The 26,517-nt window shown below is 43.5% G+C and overlaps 2 protein-coding genes across 3 annotated transcripts; one reads left to right on the forward strand and one right to left on the reverse strand.

Annotated features, from left to right (window-relative positions):
* The first annotated feature begins 2,664 nt into the window (after positions 1–2,664).
* On the forward strand, positions 2,665–3,586 carry tmem126a (transmembrane protein 126A). Its single transcript, XM_026192082.1, has one exon. The coding sequence runs from the start codon at positions 2,851–2,853 to the stop codon at positions 3,466–3,468; it is 618 nt and encodes a 205-aa protein (XP_026047867.1). The 5' UTR covers positions 2,665–2,850; the 3' UTR covers positions 3,469–3,586.
* Positions 3,587–5,236: 1,650 nt separating this feature from the next.
* LOC113035910 (ras-GEF domain-containing family member 1C) lies at positions 5,237–26,517 on the reverse strand. Of its 2 annotated transcripts, XM_026191780.1 has the most exons (15): positions 26,132–26,517; positions 16,401–16,520; positions 12,809–13,027; positions 12,476–12,598; positions 12,161–12,298; positions 11,252–11,467; positions 9,919–9,993; positions 8,773–8,871; positions 8,196–8,298; positions 8,028–8,107; positions 7,841–7,936; positions 7,643–7,738; positions 7,432–7,555; positions 6,696–6,768; positions 5,237–6,611 (listed from the first exon to the last, which is right to left on the reverse strand). In XM_026191780.1, exons 3-15 carry the CDS (start codon positions 13,019–13,021, stop codon positions 6,587–6,589), a joined length of 1,461 nt encoding a protein of 486 aa, XP_026047565.1. In that variant the 5' UTR covers positions 13,022–13,027; positions 16,401–16,520; positions 26,132–26,517; the 3' UTR covers positions 5,237–6,586. The 2 variants fall into 2 exon arrangements, with proteins under 2 accessions (XP_026047565.1, XP_026047558.1); XM_026191773.1 differs by lacking the exon at positions 16,401–16,520.

A 26,517-nucleotide genomic window follows, 5' to 3' on the forward strand; every position in this document is an offset into this window, starting at 1 on the left:
CTAAAACACATTCCATGACGCAATGCACAATAACGACGCCTATCGCAATGTCTTCTGGGACTTGTTGTTCTACGCTGAGTCTTTCAGACGGCCCTCAGACTTTATTCTATTTTATTTTATCTTATGTTTAAGTAAGAGGTTTAAGTATATGGACTCTCTTGTGCCTGCGCCTTATGATGGCATTTACTTACCTACTTTATACATATTTCTTTTCTCTTACAGATTTGACTTATCTCTACAACTAAGCTGACCACTCATTATGTTTGTGGTTTTTTTTTTTTTGGTTTCTGTGTTTTGTTTTTTCTGTGTCTGTGTGGGGGTGTGGGCTCTGAAACTCTCCACATCTCTCTTGTACACTCAGGAACTGTTATCTTGTACTCCAGGGTTCACTATTCGTATTATTAGATTGGACCCTTTCTTTTTTCTTTTTGTACACCCACTGGTACTAATATAATTATGAGGTGGGAGTGTATGTTTCATATTGTTTTATGTTCTTCAAAAAGAAAAAGGCATATTGTTCAATTTGTCTTTTGTAAAAATGGATGCAGAAACTTTAATAAAAATATCTGAGGAAAAAAAGAAAGCGGAAAAACGGACCGTACAGCCGTCTTCAAAAATGGCGACCTTCCGTAGAATCCGATGGAACTTTCTAAAACACATTCCATGACGCAATGCACAATACCGACGCCTATCGCAATGCCTTCTGGGACTTGTTGTTCTACGCTGAGTCTTTCAGACGGCCCACAACGAATTAGTTTTCCTGAACTAAACAAAACATTTTTTATGATCATAATAATTGTATTACTTAAAGAATCCAATGTTAAATAATAAACAGCTATTTCATGGTGTTTTTAGTATCTTGCCTTACTTACTAGAAAATAATTTTATTTTGACATTGCAGTAGGAAAAAACACAGCATCTTTCAAATGTTATATACCCATATATACTTTTTTCATTTCTGTTTTTATGCTGAACGTAAGTGGGGGTTTTTTTTGGGGTTTTTTTGGGGGGGGGTTTGTGTCCCGTTTGAATCTATAGCCATCAGAATTGTTGTCTTAAGGCCGAGAAAGATGCCAAGCGGATTTATTTTACCAAGTGGATCATCATGGCCTTGCCATATTGGTCCATTTGATTGACCTTTATTATGATTATGTATTTATTTTATTTTCGGTTGCTACAAACATGACAGACATGACTGGGCGATAGGACATGGAGAAAGAATGAAAGAAAGAGAGGGAGAGAAAGAAAACCAGAGGGGAGAAGAGACGGTGAGAAAGGGGGGAAGGAAGAAAGAAAAACAAACAAAACGCCTGGATCACCTGTATGGAAAAAAAAAAAACAGAAGAGAAAGCAAACAAAAAAAGAGCAACATAATAAAAACAGCACCATCACAATAAACTAGCTAGCAGTAGATAACAATAGATACTAAATATTAAACGATATTGTGCAGCACGCAAGATAGACAGCGCACAATGTGCTTTGAGGCAGCAGCCAAGAAAGGTGTAGTCCACGTCTGTGAACACCCGTGTGTACACCTGTGTGCATACCTGTGTGCATACCTGTGTGGATCAGCATGCTTGTATTCCAAAGGTTTCTCCATGTAACGATCTGCTATGGAGTGTGGGGAGCCATAGCCCCGTCCCCTAGGGCATGAAGCAGGTATGGAGGAGATCCAGGCCCCAGATATCCAGAGGCCCCAGAGTACGAGGACCCGAGGAGGACCACTAAAAGGGGGGGAACCGTGCCACCCTCCTGGGAAGAGCTGAGTAGAGCCCCAAACGAGAGGTCACCCCGCAGCTACAGAGCAGAGGCCAGAGGGGGTTGCATTGGCGTGCCCGCGGGCTCCGCGCCCAGCGCCCAGCCCCAGTCCACCACACTGGACCACCAACACACCAACGTCTGAGGGCATCAGCCACCGGCAGGGAGTGTGGTGAGGGGAGATAGGCCTCTGTACTTTGGAGGGCCTGAGATGTACCCAGAGAGGTTGAGTCTAAGACCCAACCTGACATATAGACACAGATGAACAGGCGCACGCGGACACAAACGTGCATTCCCACCCCATATACACAACCAAATACTCGGCACTCACCCAACGTGTAGACAGACACAAATAGACACTGCACAGACAGTCACACTCCCCAAACATGTGTGGGTGGGTGTGGTAGAGCGGGAATAGGGAGGCAGCTGAGGATGGGGAGGGAAGAAAGGGAGGGGCAAGCGGCCCCTCCCTGGGGCCAGCTCCCCCGCTGACCCCAGTAGGCACCCCCACACTCTGGAACCCACCAGGGCAAGGGGGCCCAGGCCCATCCGGACCGGGGCCCGCAGCAGCAGCACCGCCCAGCCCCACAGAGTCCGGGGCAGCCCACCCGACTCCACCCCAGAGAAAACTGCACCCACCCCATCATCCAATCCAATGCTGAACGTAAGTATTACCACTCCGTTTTATTATTGTTTTTGTGCTTTTTCAAACATAATAAATAGATCCTCTTCGCTCCTCTCCGCACTCTGAGTGGAAATGAGCAGTATTACTGTTGTGTGTGTTATGGGAAAATACTTTCCCCATATGACAGGAATATTCTGGGACAGGGTTCTGGGACAAAAACATCCGAGTGAAAACACTGAACGTGATCGTTTATATGTTGAAATCCAAGCTCATTGTTTTGTCCTAGGCTCAACCCTGCCTGGCAGGTTGCGTTCAGGGCACAAATACTCACATCGGCGCTTTGAATTGTGGGTAAGACATGTCTGCGCCCTGTCTTGTTTCCTGAAAGCACCTTGCTTACAGTGAACATCTGAATTATCCAAAGGTTTTCTGGCTGTAAACCGGCTTGATTCCAACACGCTGTGAACATGTCGGAAAATCCTCAGAAGAAGAGCACCTCTGGAAATGGGCTGACAAAAGCGGTGATTGCTGAAATGCTGTTGCAGAACTTCGAGAGGTTGCCTGACATTGATCAGAAAGTCTTCAGCTACGGACCCTTGTATCTGGGGGGAAACGCCGGACTTGCGGGACTCATATCCAACAGCTTGTATCGCAGAGCTCTGAACGTCAGACAGGCGCCCATCACCTCCAGCCTGCCCATGGCCGTGCTGCCCTTCCTGACAACATGCGCCCTGTACAGCGCAACCGTGTCCAACCCGCTCCTGTCCGGTGACCTCAACTGTCCCATGTGCTCCATAATACGAGGTGCAGTTGTTGGTGTGATCGGTGGTGGGGTGTACCCCATCCTCCTGGCGTTACCTATGAATATTGGCCTTGCTTCCAGGTACAGTACAGCTCCGATGCCAGAGAAGGGCAATATGATCCGCTACTGTGTGGAGATCTCCAGACCGGTCTTGAGGAGGATGAGGGCAGTTTTAGTCCTCCAAGCCTTCTTCGGCACCTACCTGGGATCCAGGCACTATGAGACATATACCAAACTGGCCGCGATAACATTTGGCCCAGGTGGAGAAGAACTCAAAGACTAAATGCACTGAACTATAAATAAACACATTCATTTGCAATGATCTTGATCACTGTTTTACATGGTATATCCCAATGCCTGAGATTGTCATCGTGGAAATAAATGTATTTGACGTATCTGTTCTGAAATCTTTTCTGGTTCGCCAAGAATAGATAAATTGTTATGTTTGCACTACCCAATATATGTTCTTTAAAATTAGAGCTGAACCAGTTGAGTAGCTATTTAATTACTTAATTACATGTGCAGATTTTCTATATGTCTCTCTTATTACACTTGAAAACATTGAGCTTTGTACGGCTCTGAGATGTTCTAATGATTCTACATTTAAACCACAAGACTAGTGGTGATCTGATAAACTCTGGTGGCACCATTTCTGGTTTACTACATTCTGGGCTTTCTATATTAGGTTCTATAAACCAGTGAATCAATGACGTAGTAGCGTATCTGTCTCACAACCCACCACAAAAAACAGGTTGTTGCCTGTAACATGACAAATGTGACCTTGACCTAGAGTACAGTTTGGCTGAAGACTGATCGTGTGTAAATTTTATTAAATTGTGACCAATAGTGTAGAAGCATTGCTTGTGAGTCGTGGACAGACGGTTGCCTTGTCATGGCATAAGAATGGCACAAGTTCATCAATCCACTGACAAGAATGGCTAAAAATAAGTTTGCATATTAGCAGATACTTGTTAATCTATGACAGGCCATTATCAGCTTAGCGATGTATTATTCATGCTCACTTTCCTATTTTTAGTGGGTAGATACTGCTGCTCCATGAGTTTACAAAGTCAACTGTTACAGCCATGTTATGAGTGAATAGTACCCCTGTTTCTCTTTGAGATACCTTAACCACTAACATGCATATGCACGCAGTTAATAGAAAAATGTGATTTTCCTCTTAGACTAAATAAATCTGAAAGCCAAAATACACATTTTATCATTTTTAGTCACAGGAGTTCACCATTTAAAGTATGCAGTTCTCTTCCTTGTCAAACTAAACATTGACGTGTGGCTGCCTCAGAAATTTAGTAACGCAAAATGTAATTTTAAGTTTCATTTGAGGGTGAAATCTTGTAGGACATTTAGATTCTCAAGGCATTTAAGGTGCTTATTATAAACCAGAGCTAACTTTAATGGAGGCACAAAGCTTGAGCTGTGGAGCAAACATAATCACAGATAAACATCAACTGCAAACAGACACCAGACCAAGCATGGTTTAGTTTTATTAAAGGCTTTAAAGGAACATGTCACAAATTTTGCAGTTACAGCCAAGAAGACTGAATGTGTTCCACCCATTTAACGGCACACTGCGATGCATGTGCAAGCAAAAATAAAATAAAATAAAAATGCAAAACTGGAGCAGACAGTCCAGTCACACCATTTAAAAAAAAAAAAAAAAGAAAACCCTAAAAAGTAATAGCAGATCTGATGACACCTAGACGATTGTCGTTGAAAGCACATATTCAGCACAGTCATCATTTAAAAAAAACAAAAACGTGTTTACCATGAGTGGCTGATTTGACATCGCATCTCAAGCTCGCTGGAATAAATTATCTGAGGAATGGGTTGCAGTGAAAGGAAGTTTATTGATGACAAATGAAGTGGGAGAATCAAAGTCAGACTGTTATAGAGAGGGAAAGGTGCTTCTTTAGAGAAAACACTGACAACAATTAATAAAAAGAAACCGATTTAGACCATTTACTAAAAAAAAAAAAAAAAAGCTTATTGTGTAATAGTCCCTCCCTCCCTCTCCCCTCCCCATACCCCCTCCCGCAAAATGGCTCTTGAATCACAGAACAAAAAATGAAGCCAAAAAAGGTGACAATCCCACAAAACGATTCAACAACACGTTTCAAGTCAAAGGAACCTGAATTGTTATGACAACCAGTGAATTGTATGGCACAAGTTTCCCTCTTTACTTTATATCAAGACAGAAGACCTCCTTTCATTATCGTCCTTCCACAAAATGTAACAAAGCATCCTCACCACAAAGTCTGTGTTGCAGTCTTCACAAGGTGGATACTCTAATGCCCCTTTAAGAACACCTGTCGTAGCATGCCGTTGGACTTCCTAACCAATAAAGGAACATTACAATAAAAATTATACATCTGTCAGCACAGAAATCTCCATAAATATATATCAGACAACTGAACATCAGTCAGAGAAAACTTCCTGTAGAGCAGAAAGATGAGGGGTAAATGTCACCTGTACACAATCTACACCTGGCCTGGCTCCACATGCAGCGACCAATTACTGTAGTTTTCTTGTGTAGTTGATGGCACAACACATTTAAAAGAAGTAAACACTTTTAAAACAAGTTGATCATCCCCACACGACACCTTCCCCAAAATGAAAAAGAATAAATAAAAATAAAAAATAGAGATGAACCATAAACAGGTTTCTCCGATCGACAGCGTGTAGCACAATACAGAGACGATATGAACAAACGCGTGATCGCACACAGTCAGAGGATATTTCGCAAAATGCTCAAGGCATGTTGTCTTCCATCTTCTCTGAAAACACACAGATGCCATTTCTTCAGTAAACCTATAAAACTTGACAGTTGAAATGGGCTAGCCAGCGCCCGTCACATTATTTTCGTGTTTCATTACAGTACATTACAAGTAAAGGAAAAAAAGAAGAACGTCAAATTTAAATACCTAGACAAGGCTTTGTAGCAAAGGGGAAGAGGGAAGAGAGAAGGAGGTGGGAGGAGCAAATACAAAAAAACCCCACAAACAGCATTAATAGGAATTCTTGTTTTAGAAAGTGGTTTTCCCTGTAACTGTACTCTCTAAAGTAGTAAACATCTTCACAGAGTAAACACACATCACACATGGAGAAGCATTGTCGCTCTCCAATATACTGTACCTCATCACCAACCTCCTGCAAACTGCAAAGGGATTTTGCTTCATAGCTTAATATAGTCACTTCACTTTTTTAAAAAAAATTTTTTTTGTTTTTTTACACACTCCATGATGAATCCTGTTCATCGTGTTTCTCCCTTTTTTTCTTCATAGAAAAACATCAAAGTACCAGTTAGGTTCCTTCACAGTTCAGTTTAGTGCAAAGAGTCCACACGCTCCCTTGTTGGTGGCAGGTGAGCTGCCTTCGCTGCCTCATGTCTTTGCCAGGACGTTGGACCTGAAGGGAGCAAAGAGGTGAAAGGTTAATTAAGTAAAGCAGGTCTATTTAGACTTAAGCAGTTCCCATTTAATGTGTTCTCACCTGAGTGCTTTCCATCTGTCCTTCTCTACCTGATTCTCTGGACTCTCACTCTCATAGGAAGCAAGATAGAGCCCTAGGAATAATGAGAACAGATACATTTAAAAAAAAAAAAAAGACACTGTGTGTCTTCAGGAATTTCAGAAAAGTCCAAAAGAGCTAAAACTACAATCTGTCTAAATTGATAAATTAGATGGCAGTTATTTGCAAACCTTTGCTTCCAACTAGGTAATCTATAGAACTGCCTTGCAATCAAAAGTGGCCTTCCAGAGATTGAAGGTGTTGTACGCTCAACCTCTGGGCAACCAGTTGGTCGCTGCAATTACTTGCAATCAATTTCCATCTGCAACAGTCACATGGAGGTTGCCGTCTTATTTTTAATGGAGTTTGGCTGAGACATTAAAGAGTCTGCAGCTGTGAAGATGTTGGACACCGATGCTTTGAGCTAAACGGTAATGTCACCGTTGTAACGCTTGCCGATTACTATTAAAACAAATTACAGCCGAGGGTGATGAGAATGTTATTAGTTTTTAGTAATTAGGAAAAATGAATAATTTGACCCGACAGTGGCACTAAATGGAAAGTAAGCGGATTAGTCAAGTTATTCAAATTTGGCCTGAGGACAACTTGAAAATACAAGGCAACAAAGACTGTAAGATGTTCAGATCTTTCTGGAACAAAACAGTAGAGGCATCAAGCGAACTGGACTGTAAATGAAAACTATGTGACAGGTTCTCACCGTCCTCGCTGAAGATGGGAGCAGTGTGGAGGTAGTGTAGGATGGCCCTATCCTCCTCAAATGGACACTCTACTTGTTTCCATGTCATGAACTCGCCAACTTGCCTCGCCAACTCGACAAATTTCTAAATAAATAAATAAGCGAGTAACCATTTAATGGTTTAGGATGAGGTTAACGATGGAGGAGAGGCAGGGTTAGGAAACAGCCTCACCTCAAAGTTGACGTGGCCGTTGGGCAGCCGATTGGCACATCCTTCATTCAGGAAATAAATGTCCTTTATCAGCAGACTGAAGAAAGGAATCACAATCTGAGGAGAGAAAATGGGCAGGAAGGCAAAGTAAATAGTAAATACTGAACTGCAGCCAGCAGGTTTTTGGAGGAAATCAGTCAATGTGTTGCTGAGCCCCACCCTTTCTCTGTTACTGTTGGCAGTCTGAGAGCGGTGGGCGGCCCCCCTCAGGGCAGTCCTGTAGTTGTAAAAGTTTCCAGTCGGATCCATCTGATGCTGTCAAGAGTAAATGGCAACAAGCAAAAACGCCGTCAGCATCTAATTTTTACTGTCTTTTACTTCTTAGACAGTGAATAGCTGTGTTTACCTCAAGAATGAAGAACTTGGCAGTCTTAGCTTTGCTCCAAGTCTTCTTCAGCCGGGACACAGGACTCATGTTCATCCCAGCTGAGAAAGAAAATGTATATATATATTTTTTTAACTATGAACACAAGATGGGAATCAATGCTCAGGGATTGTAAAATGAACAACTCACAAATAATTGCCATGAGGGAGTTGAAGTTTCCAATGTTGAAACACTCCCTGGCCACATCAATGAAGAACTCGATCACCTGGGCCCTCTGTTTCTTCTTCGCTGGCTGCAGCAGTGAGACAAAACACAAAACAAAACCCCCCCCCCCAAATTTTTTTTTTAAAATTCTGACTTAATTTTTCATAGAGAATTTATCTCTACATATACAGATACAGGCAGAAATTTTGTCTGTGCAAGTGCAGTAACACAAAATGTCCATTAAGGGGCAGTAATGCCCTGTAAAAACTAAACCTTTATCTCCTGTCCACTTACTTAGGGGAATAAATTACTACTATGGTAGAATTCAGTTGAAAGTACTATTAAATAAAGAGAATCTATAAACTAAAAACATGCATATATGCTACAATGGTCACCCAGATATGTCCTGTAGTTACTGACATTTCCAGGTTTTCCCCATTCAGTCTGAAGTAGATCCCTGAGAGGTGTTTATAATCTTGTTCTGTTCCCAGTGTGCTTCCTAGTCTTTCTAATGTTTTGGAGGCTTCAATATGGCTGAAACTGAGTTGTGTTTTCCACTCACCATGCAGATCTCTGTCGCAACCAGGTAGCAAAGTCTGTTGAACCACCTCACGTAGGCTTCCAGGTTGGAGGTTTTTTTCTTCTGGTCACTGAAGCACGGCTGCTTAATAAGAAGCGCGCGCGCACACACATACACACATACACACCACAAGTGAGTGCTACAATCGGGAATTCCACTATTAATTAGCTTCCCGTCTACAAGCTTGACCCCCTGTGTGAGCGCAAATAACAAAGACGGTGATCTTGGAGCAGAAATAACAGAACCAATTTAGAGCACAAAAAAAAGGAGAGAAAGGAGAAACTGAGTGAAGACAGGTTAAAGTGATGATAACTGAAAATGAAAGGAAATCAGTGAATGAGTGACAGCGATGGAACGGAGAGTGGAAGCATTCAGCGGTCATACATAGAGGGCACAGAAAGCACACTGTGTGTGCTTGCTGTAGTTTGCCATTCGTGACATTTATGCTCACTGACATTTGTTTGGATACGTACAAAATAACAATTTTAACCATAATGCAAAAATAAACAAATGCTGTGGTCTGACAGTAGACTGTAAGATCATAAAAATGGATCTAGTCTTTGGTTCTAAATGTGAAGCTAATGATAATAATAGTAACAGTGACATTTTTTTAATAACAGCTTGTTTTTAAATAATCTGTGTTGCAGTCTTTACAAACTTCATCAGGAATTTGCGGCGATGTGTCAACCAAAGAAAATCAAAGGCATTTGACCACTTTGCAGCCAAAGCAAAGTGAGCAGGTCCTACTGTAAACAAACATTATTCAACTTTGGGGCAAGTGATTGAAGGGACTACCAGTGAGGAATATAACAGAGTAGTAAATACATAGAACGTTACCTAGGCAACCAATGCCCACTAGTGACCAGCTGTTATCTCCAAAGAAATATGAGACGAGTGATTTGCTTCCTGTTTGGATGCACCTTTATTGTTACAATAGTGGAACATGGCTTTGTACCATTTTGAAGAGAGCAAGATGGTGATGGTCAAATGCGGGACTCAAGTCCACAAATGAACGGATGCCATCTTCTATTTACAGTCTACAGCATTGACCTAAGTACAGACTCTGGCAAGCTTAGTGCAAAATTAGTTTTCTGATTAAATAGGACAGTGTATTAAAAAAAAGTTCACCTGTGTTCCATCTAGAGGGTCTTTCTGAACAAAAGCTTGGACAAACTCCTCCGGTCCGATACGACTCAAATGTTCCTGGAAAATACAAACACACAGTCATGAATCACTCATCCCTGCAGGACAATACATTCACTCTCATTCTTTTCCTAGACACGCCCCAACCATAACAATTACTAACCATAACAAATCTGACCTGAACTTTAAAACAACCTCAACATCGTACCAAGTCTTTCCTTGACAGCGGCAGCATATTTATGTTCCCACGACATGAGCGTTACAAGTCCACTCGCATACACCGACGGGGGTAGCCCCATTAATAATTCTTTCATTTCAGTAATGGAAGGCAATCAATATGGACGAGTAATGACTGACTGAGGTGACTCACTGGAATCAGATTTCCTCACAGTGACACTTGAGACACCTCTATTAAAAGACAGCTGTGCAGTCACATACATGGGCAAATCAAAATGAGTCATTAGCACCATCTCAACTGGTGACGCAACCCAAAACCAAAGCAGCGCTGCACACAAGTGTGCACACAGTGGCATAAAGCACAGCTGTGTAGTTCTTTAAATAAGTATCAACATGTTGCTAAAACATACAATAATATCCAGGCTGTGTGGTTGCTGCATGCCTCTCTATCTGCCCATCTCTGTTTCCTTTTGTATGCGTGCGTGTGAACGCATGTGAAGCTGTCAGGTCACATATATCCACTGCAGTTTTCCTCCCTTTTGTTTGAGGCCCCGGGCGCATCACTGACTTCAGGGGTGATGTCACCGCTCAGACAAGGGTACAAGCTTACTCAGACACTCTCACATGCACAGACAGAAACACAACCACCCCGAGATACACGTGTCCACATGAAGACACACATGAGCAGACTGAAGGCACCGAGCATGCAATGTGAGGGACAGTGTACGGATCCTTTGTTCATGTGGGTTTCATCTCCTCATTCCCTTTGTTCTGCTGTCTGTGAAGGAAGTTAGCGCTGTAATAGCTGACAAGTAAGGTCAGGTTATCAAACACATGGCGTCAAAATCCAGCGAGTTATTTTGATGATTTATGTTCATCATCAATTCGTTCACTGCATTTCCATTGTTCTGTTAAAATCTTTATCACCCTCCAGTTCCCTCTCTCTTGATGTGATTTAATGTTTATGACCTTGACATGGGTGGACTCGATCTCCACCCATGCTTCACCATCCTCCGCCTTCATCTCTCCGCTGACATCCTTTCTACTTCTCCTCGTCCGCCCTCGTTATCATCTCTTACCCCTGACCTCTTTCTAACCCGCATCCCGCTCTCTCTTCCCCTCCCCCCCTCCTCTTCCTTACCAGCTCCACGTGGGTGAGCTGTTGTGCCAGCGTGTAGGGGTCGTTGCAGATGGAGAGTATGTCCTTCTGGATGGGCGGAGGCTTGGTCTTGAAGGCCACCAGCTTGTCAGAGGAGGCGTTGAGGGAGACCTTGACAATGCTCTCTTCCCCCTGGCTCATCAGGGACAGCCTCTGGCTAAGTTTCTGCAGCACCTGGTTCAGGGTTTTCCAGTATGCCTTGAGAGAAGAGGAGAGCGACATGTTAAACATGTTATTGTGAGTTTCAGCAGTGCAAGCAGAGGTGTGCTGTGTGCCCTGCCTGGGAATGTTTGTTTTGGTGTTCCTCGCTCGACACGAGGGCTTCAAAGAGGACGTGAGGTCAGTCTGTTTCACAAGTGACCCAGAGCCACACCTCCCACATGTATGCACACACACCCGTAGTGCAGACAGCCAGCTTTAAATAGCAGCACATTCATCACCACCTGTCTTTCCTGCTTCCTTTCTATCCTCCCTACATTTCTCACTATGGTTCCACTCCCATACCTTTTCTTCGGCTCTCTGCGCCCTTGCATCCCAACCCTCTCCCCTTTTTCTCCATCCGTGTCCTTCCCTCTATTTTCCCCTCAAGACTGCAGATAGAGCCACTCCTCTAATATCCTTCCTTCCTCCCTCATGTAATGTAAGATTGTATAACAGTTAGGCTGTATGTGTTCACCCTACACTGACTCCCTCATCAACAGCCGCAGTGACAATAATTAAATCTAGCTCCCCATCAGACTATTTTTCACTGCAGATGCTTTTTATCCAGTGTTTTCTGTCCAGTTTTATTGGTTAATCTATCCTGTTTGAAAATTTACAGCCTTTCAAAACTGGAAAAAAAAATCTTAGGACATATTAAGTGAAGATGATTGGACTTGTTGGACATAATACCTCATCACATGGAGCTATCCTGTGGATGATGTCTTTGAGGTGTCCGACCATCTTTTCATCCCTGAAATCGGACGGGAATGTCTCTGTCCATTCTGTCAGCAGCTGCAGGATCTTGGGGCCAAACTTGCGAACTTTTGCCTGTTTTTAACGACGTGAGAAAGATTTACAACTGGCTTTATAACATAGCAAACAAAAATACCTGCATAGAATGAAGGGAAAAACAGCGGTTATTAAGATGCTTACATGCAGCAGATAAGTACGCCTGAATGCTTTTCATACGCCGGAATATGTATTTATGTGTGGTGCAGTGCTGACCGTATCGAGTGGGCTCTGATCCAGCTGCTGCTGTTTGATGCACATCTCACACACCCTGGCCAGCAGCTCCGGAGGAGGAATGAACAGACGAGCGCTCAGCAAGAAGGTAAACACATAGGCTTTCTGTCAAAGGACGTAAAAAGACATTCGCTAAGACACTCTCGCCACATCAATAAACACCACTGCAGCTTACTGTCATTAAAAGAAGCAGAGGAGCACTTGAAACATAGACATGTGGTTAATAATCTAATCGGCAGCACTATAAAGTGAAATGGACTCTGAGGCTAATGGGAACATGATGAGCAGCAGTGACTGTAGCACATTTCATTTTACCTCGGGGTAGTAATCGGCAGTGGGCACCAGGTTCTGGATCAGGGTGTCCAGGGAGGCAGAAGTGATGGGCGGCCCATCGGAGAGGCAAGCCCCAGGCCCCGGCCCCGGGCCTTCCTGTGGGGCCTCCTCCTCCCCAGGCTCAGCACAGGCCAGATGAGGGCTGAAGCCACTGGGAGTGGTAAACATGGTGCCTGAGCACGCAGTCTGGGGCATTCCTGACTAGAATATAAACACAAACACACCAAATGAATGAAGTAGAGAGATGAAATTGGGATTTAGAAAAGTCATTCGTTTCATTTTCATAAAGGTCTCTGGTACAGCCATGTAAACAAGACAGTTTGTTTGTGTAATTCAAGGTTTGCACCATTTAATCTCATGTGTACATTCAAGGACACAGAAACACAAGCCCCGCCCTCTTACTTTCCAGTCCATCTCCAGGTCATCGCCTCTTCAGCGCTAGGTAACCAGTACAGCCGGTTTCTGCTGGTGCATCAGGCAGAAATGTTGCCACAAAAAACAGATTAAAATCTGTCTATACTGTGAAACGCTGAGAGATTCACCTGGCCCTGCGAAGCTTAATCATCATTACATAAACCAGTTTGCTTGTTTCCACTCACTCCAGTTGACCTGCTGGACCCAAACATTTTCTCTGTCTCTTTTAGATCCTCTGTCCATCCTCGTGATGTATCGCTTTCACTCTTATTTTCCAGTGCAAAGACTCTTATTTCCCCTCACTTGATGAGCGCCTGTCAATGGCAGATGATACAGAATACCTCTCCTAAACAACAAGCCCCGCCTACCACGCTGACAAGCCAGAGGTGAGAATGAAAACAGGTCACACAGTCACTGTGGAGGCTGATCATGTTGTCTCCACCACTGAAATGAATCCCTTTGCCTTTGTAAGGCTCTGGCTTACACATTTTAAAAATTCAACAGGCTCTTCCCCTCAGTGGACCAACACTGCAGCTCTAGTGGAAAGGAACGCTTAATGTGGTGTAAGCTAGAGCAGTGATACCATAATGTCACTCGCAGTACAAAAGAGCTCGTCTTCATCACCCAGCTTAAAAAAAGGCAGCCGTTAATAGTTAATTACATTTTATAGTTTCATCCAACTCTTCTGTGGGAGTAGCTCCTGTGCTCTCTGACAGCGACTAAAATGACCCGTAGCACCACATCCAACTCGAATACCTGCAGTCTCAAAGTTGCTTTGGTTTTACAAAAGATCTCTGCCTGCAGGACTCACAATAAAAGCAAAAAACCTGCACGCTGACACTGAAACCTCAAGCACAACAACATACCATACCAAACACTCTTCCTGTTGTCTATTGTCAGCTTGGCCTAAATATGCACCTGAACACATAGTAAAGTGTGTATGTATATGTGCGTACACATACATACACACACACACAACAGTACTAACATAAAAGAAGTCCTTCGTAAACTGAATGAAAGACGGCATGTTCGTCCATATTAGTGATCGTCCTAAGACAGTGAAGGAAATGTCTTCGGCCATACTTTCATCCTCTGCTGACCTCTACAAGCCGCCCCGATAAATGAGTATCGTGGGTCCCCCTGGGTTGAAAGGCCAAACGCACGGTGCCATGCACAAATGCACAAATGTTTCAAGTTCCCTGTGTGAGTGGATCGGCTTTCCTTTGTCCTCCTTGTTCCCCTACATTTGGGCACTTACTTATGCACTTGTGCACACCTAGGCACAAACACACGCAGACAGGCTCACAAAAGGCTGGGGGATGGGGAGTTCTGAGAAGCGTTTTACACCCAAAGCCACATTTCTTTTAATATATGTTGTGGTTAGAAAAGGCCGACATCTCGTCTGCGTATCAGTGGAGTGATCTTGGCTCTATGTGCAATCGGGGGTGTGTGTAACCAACCAAAACACTGTCCATCTGATTCAGACAAATCAGCCTAAATACTAAAGCTCTATAAATAACAGTGGGTGAAAAAACAGAGTTTAAAATTGTAGAGTTAGAGATTAAAGAGGATGAATGAATATTGTTTAAAAATGCTAAAAAAAAATTGCCTTAAATTACATTTGACTTGTTTTTCACTCATAAAAGTTACTGGCTCTGTCTAGAAAAGACCGGGATGTCCTTGCAGTGACATCCTGCAGATTGGATTATAACATTGAGCCACAGAGAACAGGATAAAGGACTAAAGTACACGAGTGAAGCTTTATGGTTACTAAAGAAAACTTCCTTTATGTTAAGACTGACAGGAGGACAATATCTGCTTAGTTCAAGGTGACTAAATCTCACACAACTCTCTATGTCTCTGTGTTTGTATTTCTACATGTATAGCAGTGTCTGCGAGTTCTATACTACGTGCTCACACTGTCAATGATTCCCCATATCGCATGTGATAATCTCCCATCTCCGTATTTCTCCCCACTGCTTCCTCCTCAGCCTCCCGCTCCTCCCTCCAGCACTTCTCAGGCTCTGAGTCATTATTTCATCACAGCTCCTCATGTCTGTCAGTCGATACCTCACAGTTTCAGTCAGTCAGGTGGCTCATCTGCCAATGTGCACATTTTTTAAATGGACAAGCCGAAAGCAAAGTCTTTTCTGCGACAGTGAAAGTAACCCAAAAGGACTTTAGGGTTGAGGTAGTGATGTGTGAGTTCGAAGTAGTAGTGAAACCTGCAGGGGTGCAACTTTAAGTACTGACATAAAAGTGAAAGACAGACTATGTAACTTTTATGGCCAATTTAACTAAAAGAGACAACCGAGGAAAAGTAGGGCTTGCAGTGAAACAGCAGCAAGAGCAGAGACTGACTCAATAACGTCAGTAAGAGCAACAAATAATGAGGTTCGCTTTACATTAGCCAACAACCGGCACCGTCAGCTGTTTGTCACCTCATGCCATCCCAGTTAAACTTCCTCTAAAATGCCTTCCTGCTTGGAAACTCCAAGGGAAGACCACCTTACCTAACACAAAGTCTTATGACTAACAAACTGAAATACTTCCTTTAAAATGTCACTTCCCCCCCCAAAGCCATATTGCTTACACCGCTTTTTCTACAGTGTGAAGAAGTCATCCACAGCTGTACTCTGTGTATAACTTGTTTTCACAGCTCCTGCTACACTCAACCCCCTCTGCGCCTGTCACACTTTGTCAGCGCTGCATGAAAAAACACAATGAGAAACATGTAGCTAAGAACAGGTGAGTGTAGTGATGTGTGCTTTAATCCCCCCCCCCCCCCCCCCCCCTTGAGATCTACGGTAGCCTTGCACTCAGTCTAGACAGCTGGGGGGTGTCATTGTTCTGTGCCCTTGCAGCCTGTGTGCATGTAGTTGTGTGATTTGGTTAGGCTGCTATCGTTGTCATCAGGAGATCTGCCTCCTTTGTTCCATTATGATTAACAGAGTGGCACGGTCTGCGGCCACACAATCTTCGACAACACCTCGGCTGTCAAGCAGCGCATGTGTTGATGAATCAAACGCATTCCTCACATAACCAGCCAGTTTAGCTGTCAAACTGCTTCTTTGTTGTTAATCCGCTGCCTTCCTACAACACTCTGTAAAACCCGTTTCACTAAAAACAAACAAAAAAAGAAGAGAACAGTCACACCTACTGTTCTTGTGTCTTCCTGCTTAGGTGAGTGGTGACAAAACTGTGCAAATATGTTCTTTCACAGAGGGGTTGATGGACGAGCAGCATCAGAGACCGGCCTACGTTCAGACTGAGGAGGGTTCTTCAAGAGAAAAAACAAGAGAAAAATCTGTGCCATCAGTGGGTCAACGGTCAAATGAGAAGCGGTGGGGTTATTTGATGGGGCAGAAGCAGCTTTGAGGTCCCTCTGCTTACTTATATTAGGGCAAACACTACCTCTGCTGCTTATGATTATTAGTCATCACCCAAGCAAGACAAGGAACTTGTCTATAGGTCAACACCCACACGCATATTAAAATAAACAGTCTGGATCTTTTGACACTTAAATAAAAGCGGGATGCTCAACTATACAAACACATCGACGTCTGAGCAAAAATTTATCTTTTCCTTTCAATACAGAAACAAATCTTAACACTTTTCAATATTTTCCTCTGACGTTAGCTAACTGATTGTACAAAGTCCTAAGCAACATTTTTATCTCAGCCTAACAATATTCTTCCAGACACTTGAATATGTTCCAGGTAAGTGTTTTCAAAGCTGATTTCATGTCCTTGACCAGTGGCGATTCTACAGGCTGTTGTGGCCCAAGGCTAAAATTCACAGGGGGCCCCCCCTCACGATTATGTGATAATTTTAAATATGTCCAGAGCGCAACATGCTAAGCAAACAAAAGAAATAACTTGATGCTAGTGTCTCTCCTCTAAATCTGAGGCTAGATTAACATTATTCCTTCTGTACCATTACATTTAAACATTTTCACTCCAAAAAGGAGAGCTTTTCTTCATTTTCACTGATTATCTTTCATCGTTACCAATAGGCTTGCTTAAACAGTATAATTCATGCCAGATACAAGTGAGTGGAGTCAGGTGAGGACCTATTATGGCATTGCTGTAGTTTAAAGTGTTTTGGCTCTCTAGGGCATCCCACTGGCTTGGAGGGCAGAGCAGTTGTCTGGTGGCAAGTTGTGCCTCTATCTGCTACGGCAAATACAAAAATGTCATTATGTTTAGCATATTTTTAGTAAAACCAACCCTTCACCATGTGATCCAGCCGCCAAACCCTTTTTTGCAGTTTTACACTGATACATATTATTCTTAAGCCGTTGAACTGTTTGCACACGCAGCCTTTGCAAAAGAATTCTAAGAAACTTTCCCACGCTTTATTTTCAACTTTTTATTCTATCCTTTTACTACTTGGTACTAGTTTCAAAGTTGAATTTAAGTGGTTTGCACCTCATTGCATTTTATTTTTAGTTACATTTCATGCAGCATTCAAATTGCAGTTAAGCACATCTTTGATTTTTGGGCCCCTTATATCTATAACACACTGCACCGATACTGAGAAATGCGACGAAGAAAGACGGAAATGATTACATGATATAAAGCTATTCTTAGACAAGCGGCACATCATCTGAAAGCAAGCACATCAAGTATCCGGCATGGGTGCTACAGCAACGTTTTGTTTTGCTTCTGTCATTGCTTTGTGGTTTCAGAGATCACAGCTGAAGGAAAGTCGAATGAATATATAACAAAAAGTGCTTCCCCTTTTTCGCTCAAGATGCTGATACCAATCCAAATGAAGTTTGCAAACAGTCTTGGCTCTATCAGTGCCAATCTCATCCTCTGCAGGCTTCCTCCTCACCAACTAATTTCGGACCCACATGTTAACTCCTTTAACACAGAAAGCTTCAACACTTCATCTATTTTGGGATAGTGCTCTAAAAAAAGCAGATACTTGCGTATTTTTGGGACTGACACTGTTTTGTGCTCCTCCGAGTATTAAAGCTCTGGCCTGAATTTTCTACCAAATTCTTTGAAAGCTGAAATGATGAGTATTCTCAGGATGGCACAGGCTTAAAAGTGAGTAAACACCTCTTTGTCATGCAGCCTCTCACTTCCCTTCCCCTTGCACATGTCCCCTATTTTACTCCCCTCCTCCTTTATCTCCCGCTCCACGCCCCAGATTCTAATGCTCCCAGTCGGGACGCCTGTACAGATGGCCCTGCAGCAGCCTGCTCTCCCAGTGGGAGCTCCTGGCATGGGAGGCTTTTTTGGCCCGCTGCCTCTGCCATCATCCCCAGTCGCTACAGGAGTCCAAGAATAAGTGTACTGGCGTCCAGGCCGAATGTCGAGGTACACAGACTGAGCCAAACTGGCTGCTGAGCTGCACAGCAACCTCCTGGCACAGCTGACAATAGAGAGACCGCAAAATACCACACATGTCACTACACACGCTGCAACAAAACCAGACCAGCGCACTATTGTTGGGTAATGGTGGGTGTGCATATTTGAGGAGCTGAACACAATCGAGTACATTGTATCTTAAGAAAACATATCCATGCACACTTGCACCCACGTAGCGGCCAAGCTCAGGATCGAGTTACAGTGAAGGCATTCAGGTTATACACCCATTCATCTGTCTTTTTTTTCCTTTGATAAAAGCCTGACTGGGATTGAAAAAAAAAAAAAAAAAAAAAAAATCACAGTCAGGGCTCAACAGGAACACACTCCCCAAAGCCCTTTCAGTGGAATTCCCCTTAAGTGTCTAAGTGGAGTGACACTAATATTCTGGCACCTGTTCCACACCCACCATCAGTCCCACTGACGCTTACTGGGAAATCTCTTTAATGAAAACAGCTTGTGCGTGTGTTCTCATCCTCATTCCTGAGCGAGTTCGGACACAGCTGCTTCCACGCAAGTGTTGGAGTTTCTGTTTGCGTACGTGCTCACAAGAGTCCGAGACAGTCAACGTCCATCCAAGTCCAAGTGAAGTCATTCACTCACTATGAAAACAACGATCCGTCTTACTGTCCTCCAAGAAGTGCTGCTAAACCTATAGCACGAGAAGAACTGCAGACAACTGATCTCTAAAGTCAAACTGTCACCTTTGTAAAATTTACATTTAGATGGAATCAAGTTCATCACTGCAAAAAAAACATTAACTGTGAGGGGTGAAAAAAAAACCCCAAAACCCTCCAAATTTAAAGGTTGAGCACCATTATCACAGACTCCACTTTCAAACCACTTCACGCGTGCACGAAGCGCACTTCTGGATCCATCTCCCTGGTTTGTTGAAGATAAAAATAGTGTATTAAAATAAGCTAAATGTCTCTGACATGATGGGCCCGGTCAATCTATCATATTATGTAGAGATAATTGGAGTTGAGCACAGATTGGCTCTTAGTGAGCACATAGCACATGGCTGAGTTGTGAGTGCCCTAAATCTGTCACTCACAACGGTCACAATGCCTTAAAAAACAGCCATGTGTTAGTCATAATATGTCAATTTGCAGCCACCATTCATGCAATGTACTTTTGCGGAGAATCAGACAAGAGTGATTTTGTCACTGTCCTACACAGGCACAATTTCGCCTCAAGTGCTACTTATGAGAAATTACCAGCTCACCAAGTAAATGGAAGGAAATAGCACAGAAAACCAGCGCAGGGCGATTGAAAGCATCCAGACAGAAAATCTGAATTAAACAATGCCAATGCGCAGCAACCTAAATAGGCCGCTAAGCACGTTTTAAAATTAGTCTGCCAGTGGAAACACTCACTCAGCATTGTATTACTCTCAATCAAACCTGCACAATAACCACCGTGAGGTAATGAGCGAAATAGTAACAGATGCAAATCTAATAAGCACACCTTGATAATTTCATCACGGCCGTCGCCTTTGCCGTTTAAGTACATCTATCAGCTCATTACAACCAGTACAGGCAGAGGCTGCACTGTGTATCACTGCTGATGTATGATCTCAAAGCGTACTAATTAGCATTTGGTGATTTCACGGGGGTGGTCTGTTCACCGCTCATGCTTCATGTATTTTGATATGGTTACACACGGGCAACACCAAAATACAAGACTCATTAATTCACAGTTAGTTTCATTTTTGCTATTTGCACCCAACATTTCATATCTCTGTATGTCATTTTGCATCTTAACGGACTCTCAGGCAGAACTGAATCACACACCGTGCACAAATAAATCACTTTGCAGTCACACCTTCTGCTTTCTCTTTTCATTGTTACGGGCGGTTCTACAAATTACACTATACAAACACTGGGGGCGGCTTTGGCTCAGTTTGTAGAGCAGGCTGTCCACTAATCACAGAGTGCTGGCAGCTCAATCCCTGGCCTCTCCATGTGTCAAAGTGTCCTTGGGCAAGACACTGAACCCCAAATGTTTCTCTATGGCAGGAAAACACCTTGCACAGCAGATTCAATTGTGTGCGAATCCATAACTGAAAAAAAGAAAGAAGAAAAAGAACAACACACACACACACACACACACACACACACAAACAAACACCGTAAAGCACTAAGTAGAATAGCTATAGGCCAAAAGATTCTATATCTACCACTGTATGCCAGCACAGCAGTCTGAGCTGGAAAGATTAGTGGAATTTCCCTCAGGCAACATATTTTGAACCGTGCATTAAAGCCACGGTTTCTAGCTTTTCTCTTTACTACCCTCTTCAGGTGCACTGTAGTGCTCAACTGTTATCAAAGCACAATGTGCTTGGTAGGGCTGCGCCATATCATGTCGTCCAGGATAATAGCTGCATCTCATATTGTGATATCATTGCCATAGCAACGCTTTGCATTTATGTTCCCTTGTGCAAAACAATGAGAGACTCTCATGTCTGAGAGTGAGAGGCGCGTGTAAGCCAATTTAGTACCTACAAGCTACCTCAGCAACCCTCAAACACAGCACTTTTTAAAATATGCAAGAAAATCTTTACTGCTAAAGGATGAAACAACAAGAGTGTTTTATCGTTTGAGGCCCAAAAAAACCCCCCCAAAACAAAACAAAAACCCCACAACATCTAGTAAAACCAGACTGCAAAGCAAGAAATGCTAGAAGCTGTTCATGTAGAACTCAAACCCAAAGAAATGACTCCATCGAGCACCAAACTACAGGACTAATATTATCAGTACCAATACAGACATCGCAAATTTTCAACACATTTCAGTGACCATCAATTCACTCAATTACTCTCCACAATAAATAATTAACACAAAATAAGAAACATTTCAGCTTTTCGTGCATTTTGAAACTGGTTTTTTTTTTTGGGTTGACATCATTGTTTAAATAATAATAATAATGCATACTTTGATCCCCGTGGGGAAATTACTGCCCGGGGAGCAGTGTGTAGGGACGGTACCTTGCTCAGGGGTATCGCAGGGTAGCCGTTCAGTGGATTCGAACCCCCGACCTTCCGATCATGGGGCGACCATGTTACCTACTGAGCTATCCCTGCCCCAAATGTGCTATAGGCTATAAATAAACTGGCTATAAATAAACTGAAACCAGGTATCGATATTATTATATTATAGTATCGATCCTATACCAATACCAACATAGGTATCAATACTATCGACATTTGGGTCGATGTGCCCACCTTTACTCCATATAACAGGAAGAGTAAATGGTGAATGGAAAGTACTGAGCTGAAAAAGCTCAACCCAAGCTACGAGACTGCAGGTAGAAAATATTTATCAGTAGGTTTAGTTATTGTCAAACTGAAATGTTGAGCAGCTATTTTATACATTTACTGAAATTTTGAAATATTGCTGCAGTCTCTAATTTAGGATAGAGTTCATCAATGACAGTAGGTCACTGGAACAAAAGGATAGAAACTTATAGTTATAAATAGGGATGGGTACCGGGTTCTGTCATAAACGGTAGTAACCAGACCGAAAAGCAGCGCACATTTCGGTGCTTTGTTTTTCCTGAGCTGTGACACACTTTAGATTCTAGCCAATCATTTTACGTTTCCGAGGATAGTAGGCGGGGCCAGGTACGTACGTTCTTTTCGAGCAGAGCTACAGATTAAAAATGCCCAAGGCGAAGCGGTCAAAAGTCTGGCACTTCACAGCAAAATATGCAAACTTAGCCGCCTGCAACAAGTGCTTTAAGCTGATACTGTGATACTGTCAAAGGAGGAAACACCTTGAATCCGATGAAACACCTGGCGACGCATAGTGTTTTTTTATAAGCCGAGAAATGCGCCGTATTTGATAGCTTGCTGCGAGACCTCACACCGTGCACATCTACTGCGGGTGTGGTGCCTGTTATCGGACCCGGAGTTAGCAACATCCCCCAAAAACCCGAAGATTAGAGTCCTGGCCCCTAGCCCTGCCAGTGTAGCAGAAATGATGACGGATGATGATGATGGCAGCAGCAGCAGCAGCCGTTCTTCTCTGCGTGAGTAGCTTAATGTTGTTCGTGTGTAATTTACGTTGAGTATGCTAACCACGTTATTACATTAATGCATGTAAGGTGAACTAGCAAACATCATCATAGCTACATGCGGCTGTCTTCTTGTTTGATGGCAGATACTCCCTTCACCCTGGCCAAAAAGCCTAAAACGACCAAAGAAAAAGTGGAAAATAGTTATACATGAGAGGTTTTTGGACAAAGTTTGTGTTTTTTCCATTGTTTAAGCACTGCTTCCAGCCAAGAGGGATGCCATATATTCCCCATAGCTGCAGAAAAGGCTAACATTGTTATATTTTTACAAAAAACCAGCTGAACATGAGAGGTTTTTGGACCAATTTTGTATTCTCCATTCTTTAAGCACCGGTTTGAGCACCAGTTTGAGCACTGTTTAAGCACCGGCAGTTTCAGAAGTACCGGTTTGGCACCGGTATCGGATAAAACCTAAACGATACCCATCCCTAGTTATAAATGCTGCTGCCTTCAAGATGCAAGCATAAATAACACATATCAATATCAGACAGTACTTATAAGAACACACACACTCTTGATTTAATAGCAAAGTTTAATGTGAGCTTTATCTGAATTTTGCGACACACCTGCCACCTCTTAGGTGAGCAGAAGCTTGGCGGTCACCGCTTTTTGCCTTAGATCCTATATCTGATGGAGCAATCACCGTGCTCACTGTTTATCGAACACAACAGGCATCTAATCATATCTCATTGCTTTTTTGACCCTGTCAAATCCTCTATGATTGACCATCAATACTGTCCTTATGACAGCATGAAGGCCATGTAGAGGCAGCTAATACAGCTCAGAGCGTTTCCATGGAGTCAAGGCTCCTGTTGGGAGGTAATTAGATGCCTGTTGTATCTCCACTGTGACACAACCCCCCTTCTCGCACCCCTTTATTCCATCGAAATCCCGTGTTTGTCCTCGCGCTCACTCTCTGGTGACAGAGCGGGCAGTTCTGAGTGACTCCACATGTGAACTCCATCTGCCACGAGCTGTCAACACGATCAGTCTCATCACCTCCGAGTCAGCGGCAGGGCTGCTGCGTCGCCAAAGGACATCCCAAGAGCTGTCAGGTACACAGGCCGTCATAATGTAATGTCCCTTTGTCAGTCGAGTACGTCCTGACTATGTAAGGTGTGAAAAAAACAAACATTCGAATTCTTGACACTACACCACTAGCAATGTGAAATGGGGGAGATTTGCAAACACTTAGCAAGAACATTGTGTGAGTGTTAGTCAAAGTAGCAGTGAAAATAACCGGCTGTGTTTCATCTTTCTACAGTGCCTGTTTTTTTTGGACCATCATAACTCGTTTCATAATTTTTTGTATAATATGAACATAACAAACTTAGTAATACAATTAATTTAAATTCATCTTGGCTTAAGATGAAAAAAGGTTAAAGAAAAGATTTTAACTGATTGATCATCCAGCCATCCATGCAAGTGCTACAGGAGCACGCAGCCAATCCCACTGTAAATAACTCAGCACCCATTTAATAAAAAATGAATACATGAAGAAGTCTGAGTATTTTATTACTGCTTAAGTATTGGCAGTCAGATGGAGCAGGTTTCTGTTTGCATTGCTCCATCACAGGACAGTAGTGGAATTCCATCATACCAGTATAGTACAGCACTTCACACAGGCACACACACAAATCCCCTTCCCCCACACAAACACAGCCATAAACCTTGCGGTGGTGATAAAGCTGTCATTGCTACCAGACTAACAGCGACTGCGTTTACCTCCCCATTGACCTGCTACCAGAGAAACCCTGCTTTTCCCTTTGCTGTCTCTCTCTACACCTATACACAGACCTCACTGTCTGAGAATTTGTCTCTTTCAGTCTCACATTAGACCAAACGATGCCCTCATTAGCAGCACACCTGTTATCCTCTGCAGGCTCGGCCTGAATTGGAGGGAACACAAGCTTTAATCTATGTAACCGGTGACTTCTGCCAGACCCCTGCTCCAGTGACTTATATCTCTACATCTCCCCCATGTAATGCACAGCAAGGGCAAGCTCTCAGTTCAATTAAAATAAATAAATAAATAAATAAATAAATAAATAAATAAATAAAAACACATTCTGACTGAGGGCAGCAGGCCTATATATGGGCAAAGCAGAGACAAGGTCAGCTGCATTGGTAAACCCACAGAGGAGATGGAACAAAGAGCTGAGTGGAGGCCCTGATCACAGAGAGCAAAGGCAAAGGGTGTAAATGATGCTGCGGGACTAAAAATCATAATGCACCCTTTATCCAAAATGGATGACATGCTAGACGGCAGAGAAGCAATGAACTGAAGCACTGGTTCAGCAAACATGGCACACAAACGCAAACAGTGCCAGTGAGGGTGAAAGTGAGGAAAACACGCTTCAGTGGGACTGAGTGATAAACAGAGGAAGGGCAAAGCAGAGCATGTGACAAAAGAGAGGAGACAGAGTCTGCTGGTGCCTCCTGAAAGTCCACACAGAGAAGGTATGGTCACAAAATCTCCCCCCTCACCCCCTAGATTATGGTGTTTCCCTCCTACTGGGGGACTAGGAGATGCAGTCCGGCTGCTGAGACTTGGATGAGAGACACATCAAAGTGTGGTGCTGAATTGCAAAACTGGCTCACCCACCTGACTGGTTAGTCGACAGAACCGGTTTTACTCTCATCCCCTTTTGCATTGAGTTGCTGAGAGACCGACAACAAACCCTTCTGGTTTGTACTTGGTTAGCTGTGCGAGCTGCTGCATCATCCCTTGGGTGTCAAGTCTACTTACCACCTACTGGATGCTCATTTTCCTTTCCCCTTTCATTCCAAGGAGAACAGAGTAAATGTCAACAGTGCCGCCACCACCACACCCGTTTACTCCCTCTCCTACACCCCTCCCTCCAAGGCACTTTTTAAGGGTGTATTTTGTCTGAGAATAATCAGCAGCAAGTTTACACAGTTAATAACTGCATGTTAACTAAACCCAGTCCATCAGCACACCGTGACATTTTTCACTTATGAGCGGATGCTGTCTTTGTTTCCAATACCACATTATCACCTGCCCGCACGCATTCTCGCTCATGAACGTGTCAAAGACAGAAGACGCAGTGACAGCGCTCTATTAAAATAGAAAAAGATAGAGCCGGATCCTTTCACGCCTTTAAACAGACGAGCACGCCGCTGACTCACGGCACACATCTGCGATGTTTCCATCGTAGTAAAGTGATGCAAGCGACGCTACCGTACCTCTACAGCGATAAGGGATCGTGATGTCATCGCTGCCTCTAGTTGAACTTCTTATCATGACGACACAGTGTCCTCGTAGGCAATCTGTCCGATTACAACGCGCGCGCGCGCACACACACATATATACACACACACCTACCCGTACGCACACACGCTGGCGCGAGCGCAGGCTGTGGGCGTGAGCGCAATTTCAATATTTCAGAGTGATAATATTGTAATTGTTGCCACTCACCAGCACTACACTTTGATCCTCATCTTTGATCCGACTTGTATCCGATGTCAAATCGATATAAGCTCCGGTGCCGGTTATTCCCAAATTAATCAGGGTTTAGAAGCAGCTGGGCATCAGCTGGGAGAAGTGAAGCCGGACTCCAGAGGCACACCGCCTGGTTGCAGTTAAGTACAGTGTTTACAGTTGCTTGTTAAATGTCCCGCACAGGCTCGTACCGGTGTGCAGCGGACACAAACGCAAGGTTGGGCCGTTAAAAAGAGCGTCCCTGAAGGCGTGGCGACTGTCCTGTCCTGCGCCACGGAGACTCGGCGGACTGCACAGTTACATCCACACGTCCTCGGAGCGAGTGATCAGCCAGAGAGGAGAGTAACTCCTACTACTCACCG

This window comes from Astatotilapia calliptera, chromosome 2, assembly GCF_900246225.1.
Source record: "Astatotilapia calliptera chromosome 2, fAstCal1.2, whole genome shotgun sequence".
NCBI classification, from domain to species: domain Eukaryota; kingdom Metazoa; phylum Chordata; class Actinopteri; order Cichliformes; family Cichlidae; genus Astatotilapia; species Astatotilapia calliptera.

Coding starts and splice junctions, on each gene's coding strand:
- tmem126a (XM_026192082.1), top strand. CDS start 2,851: ATGTCGGAAAATCCTCAGAAGAAGAGCACCTCTGGAAATGGGCTGACA.
- LOC113035910 (XM_026191773.1), bottom strand. CDS start 13,021: ATGCCCCAGACTGCGTGCTCAGGCACCATGTTTACCACTCCCAGTGGC. Junction 9,994..11,251: donor AGCTCACCCACGTGGAGCTG/GTAAGGAAGAGG, acceptor TGTATTTTCCAG/GAACATTTGAGTCGTATCGG. Junction 8,299..8,772: donor TTGCGACAGAGATCTGCATG/GTGAGTGGAAAA, acceptor TCACTGCTGCAG/CCAGCGAAGAAGAAACAGAG.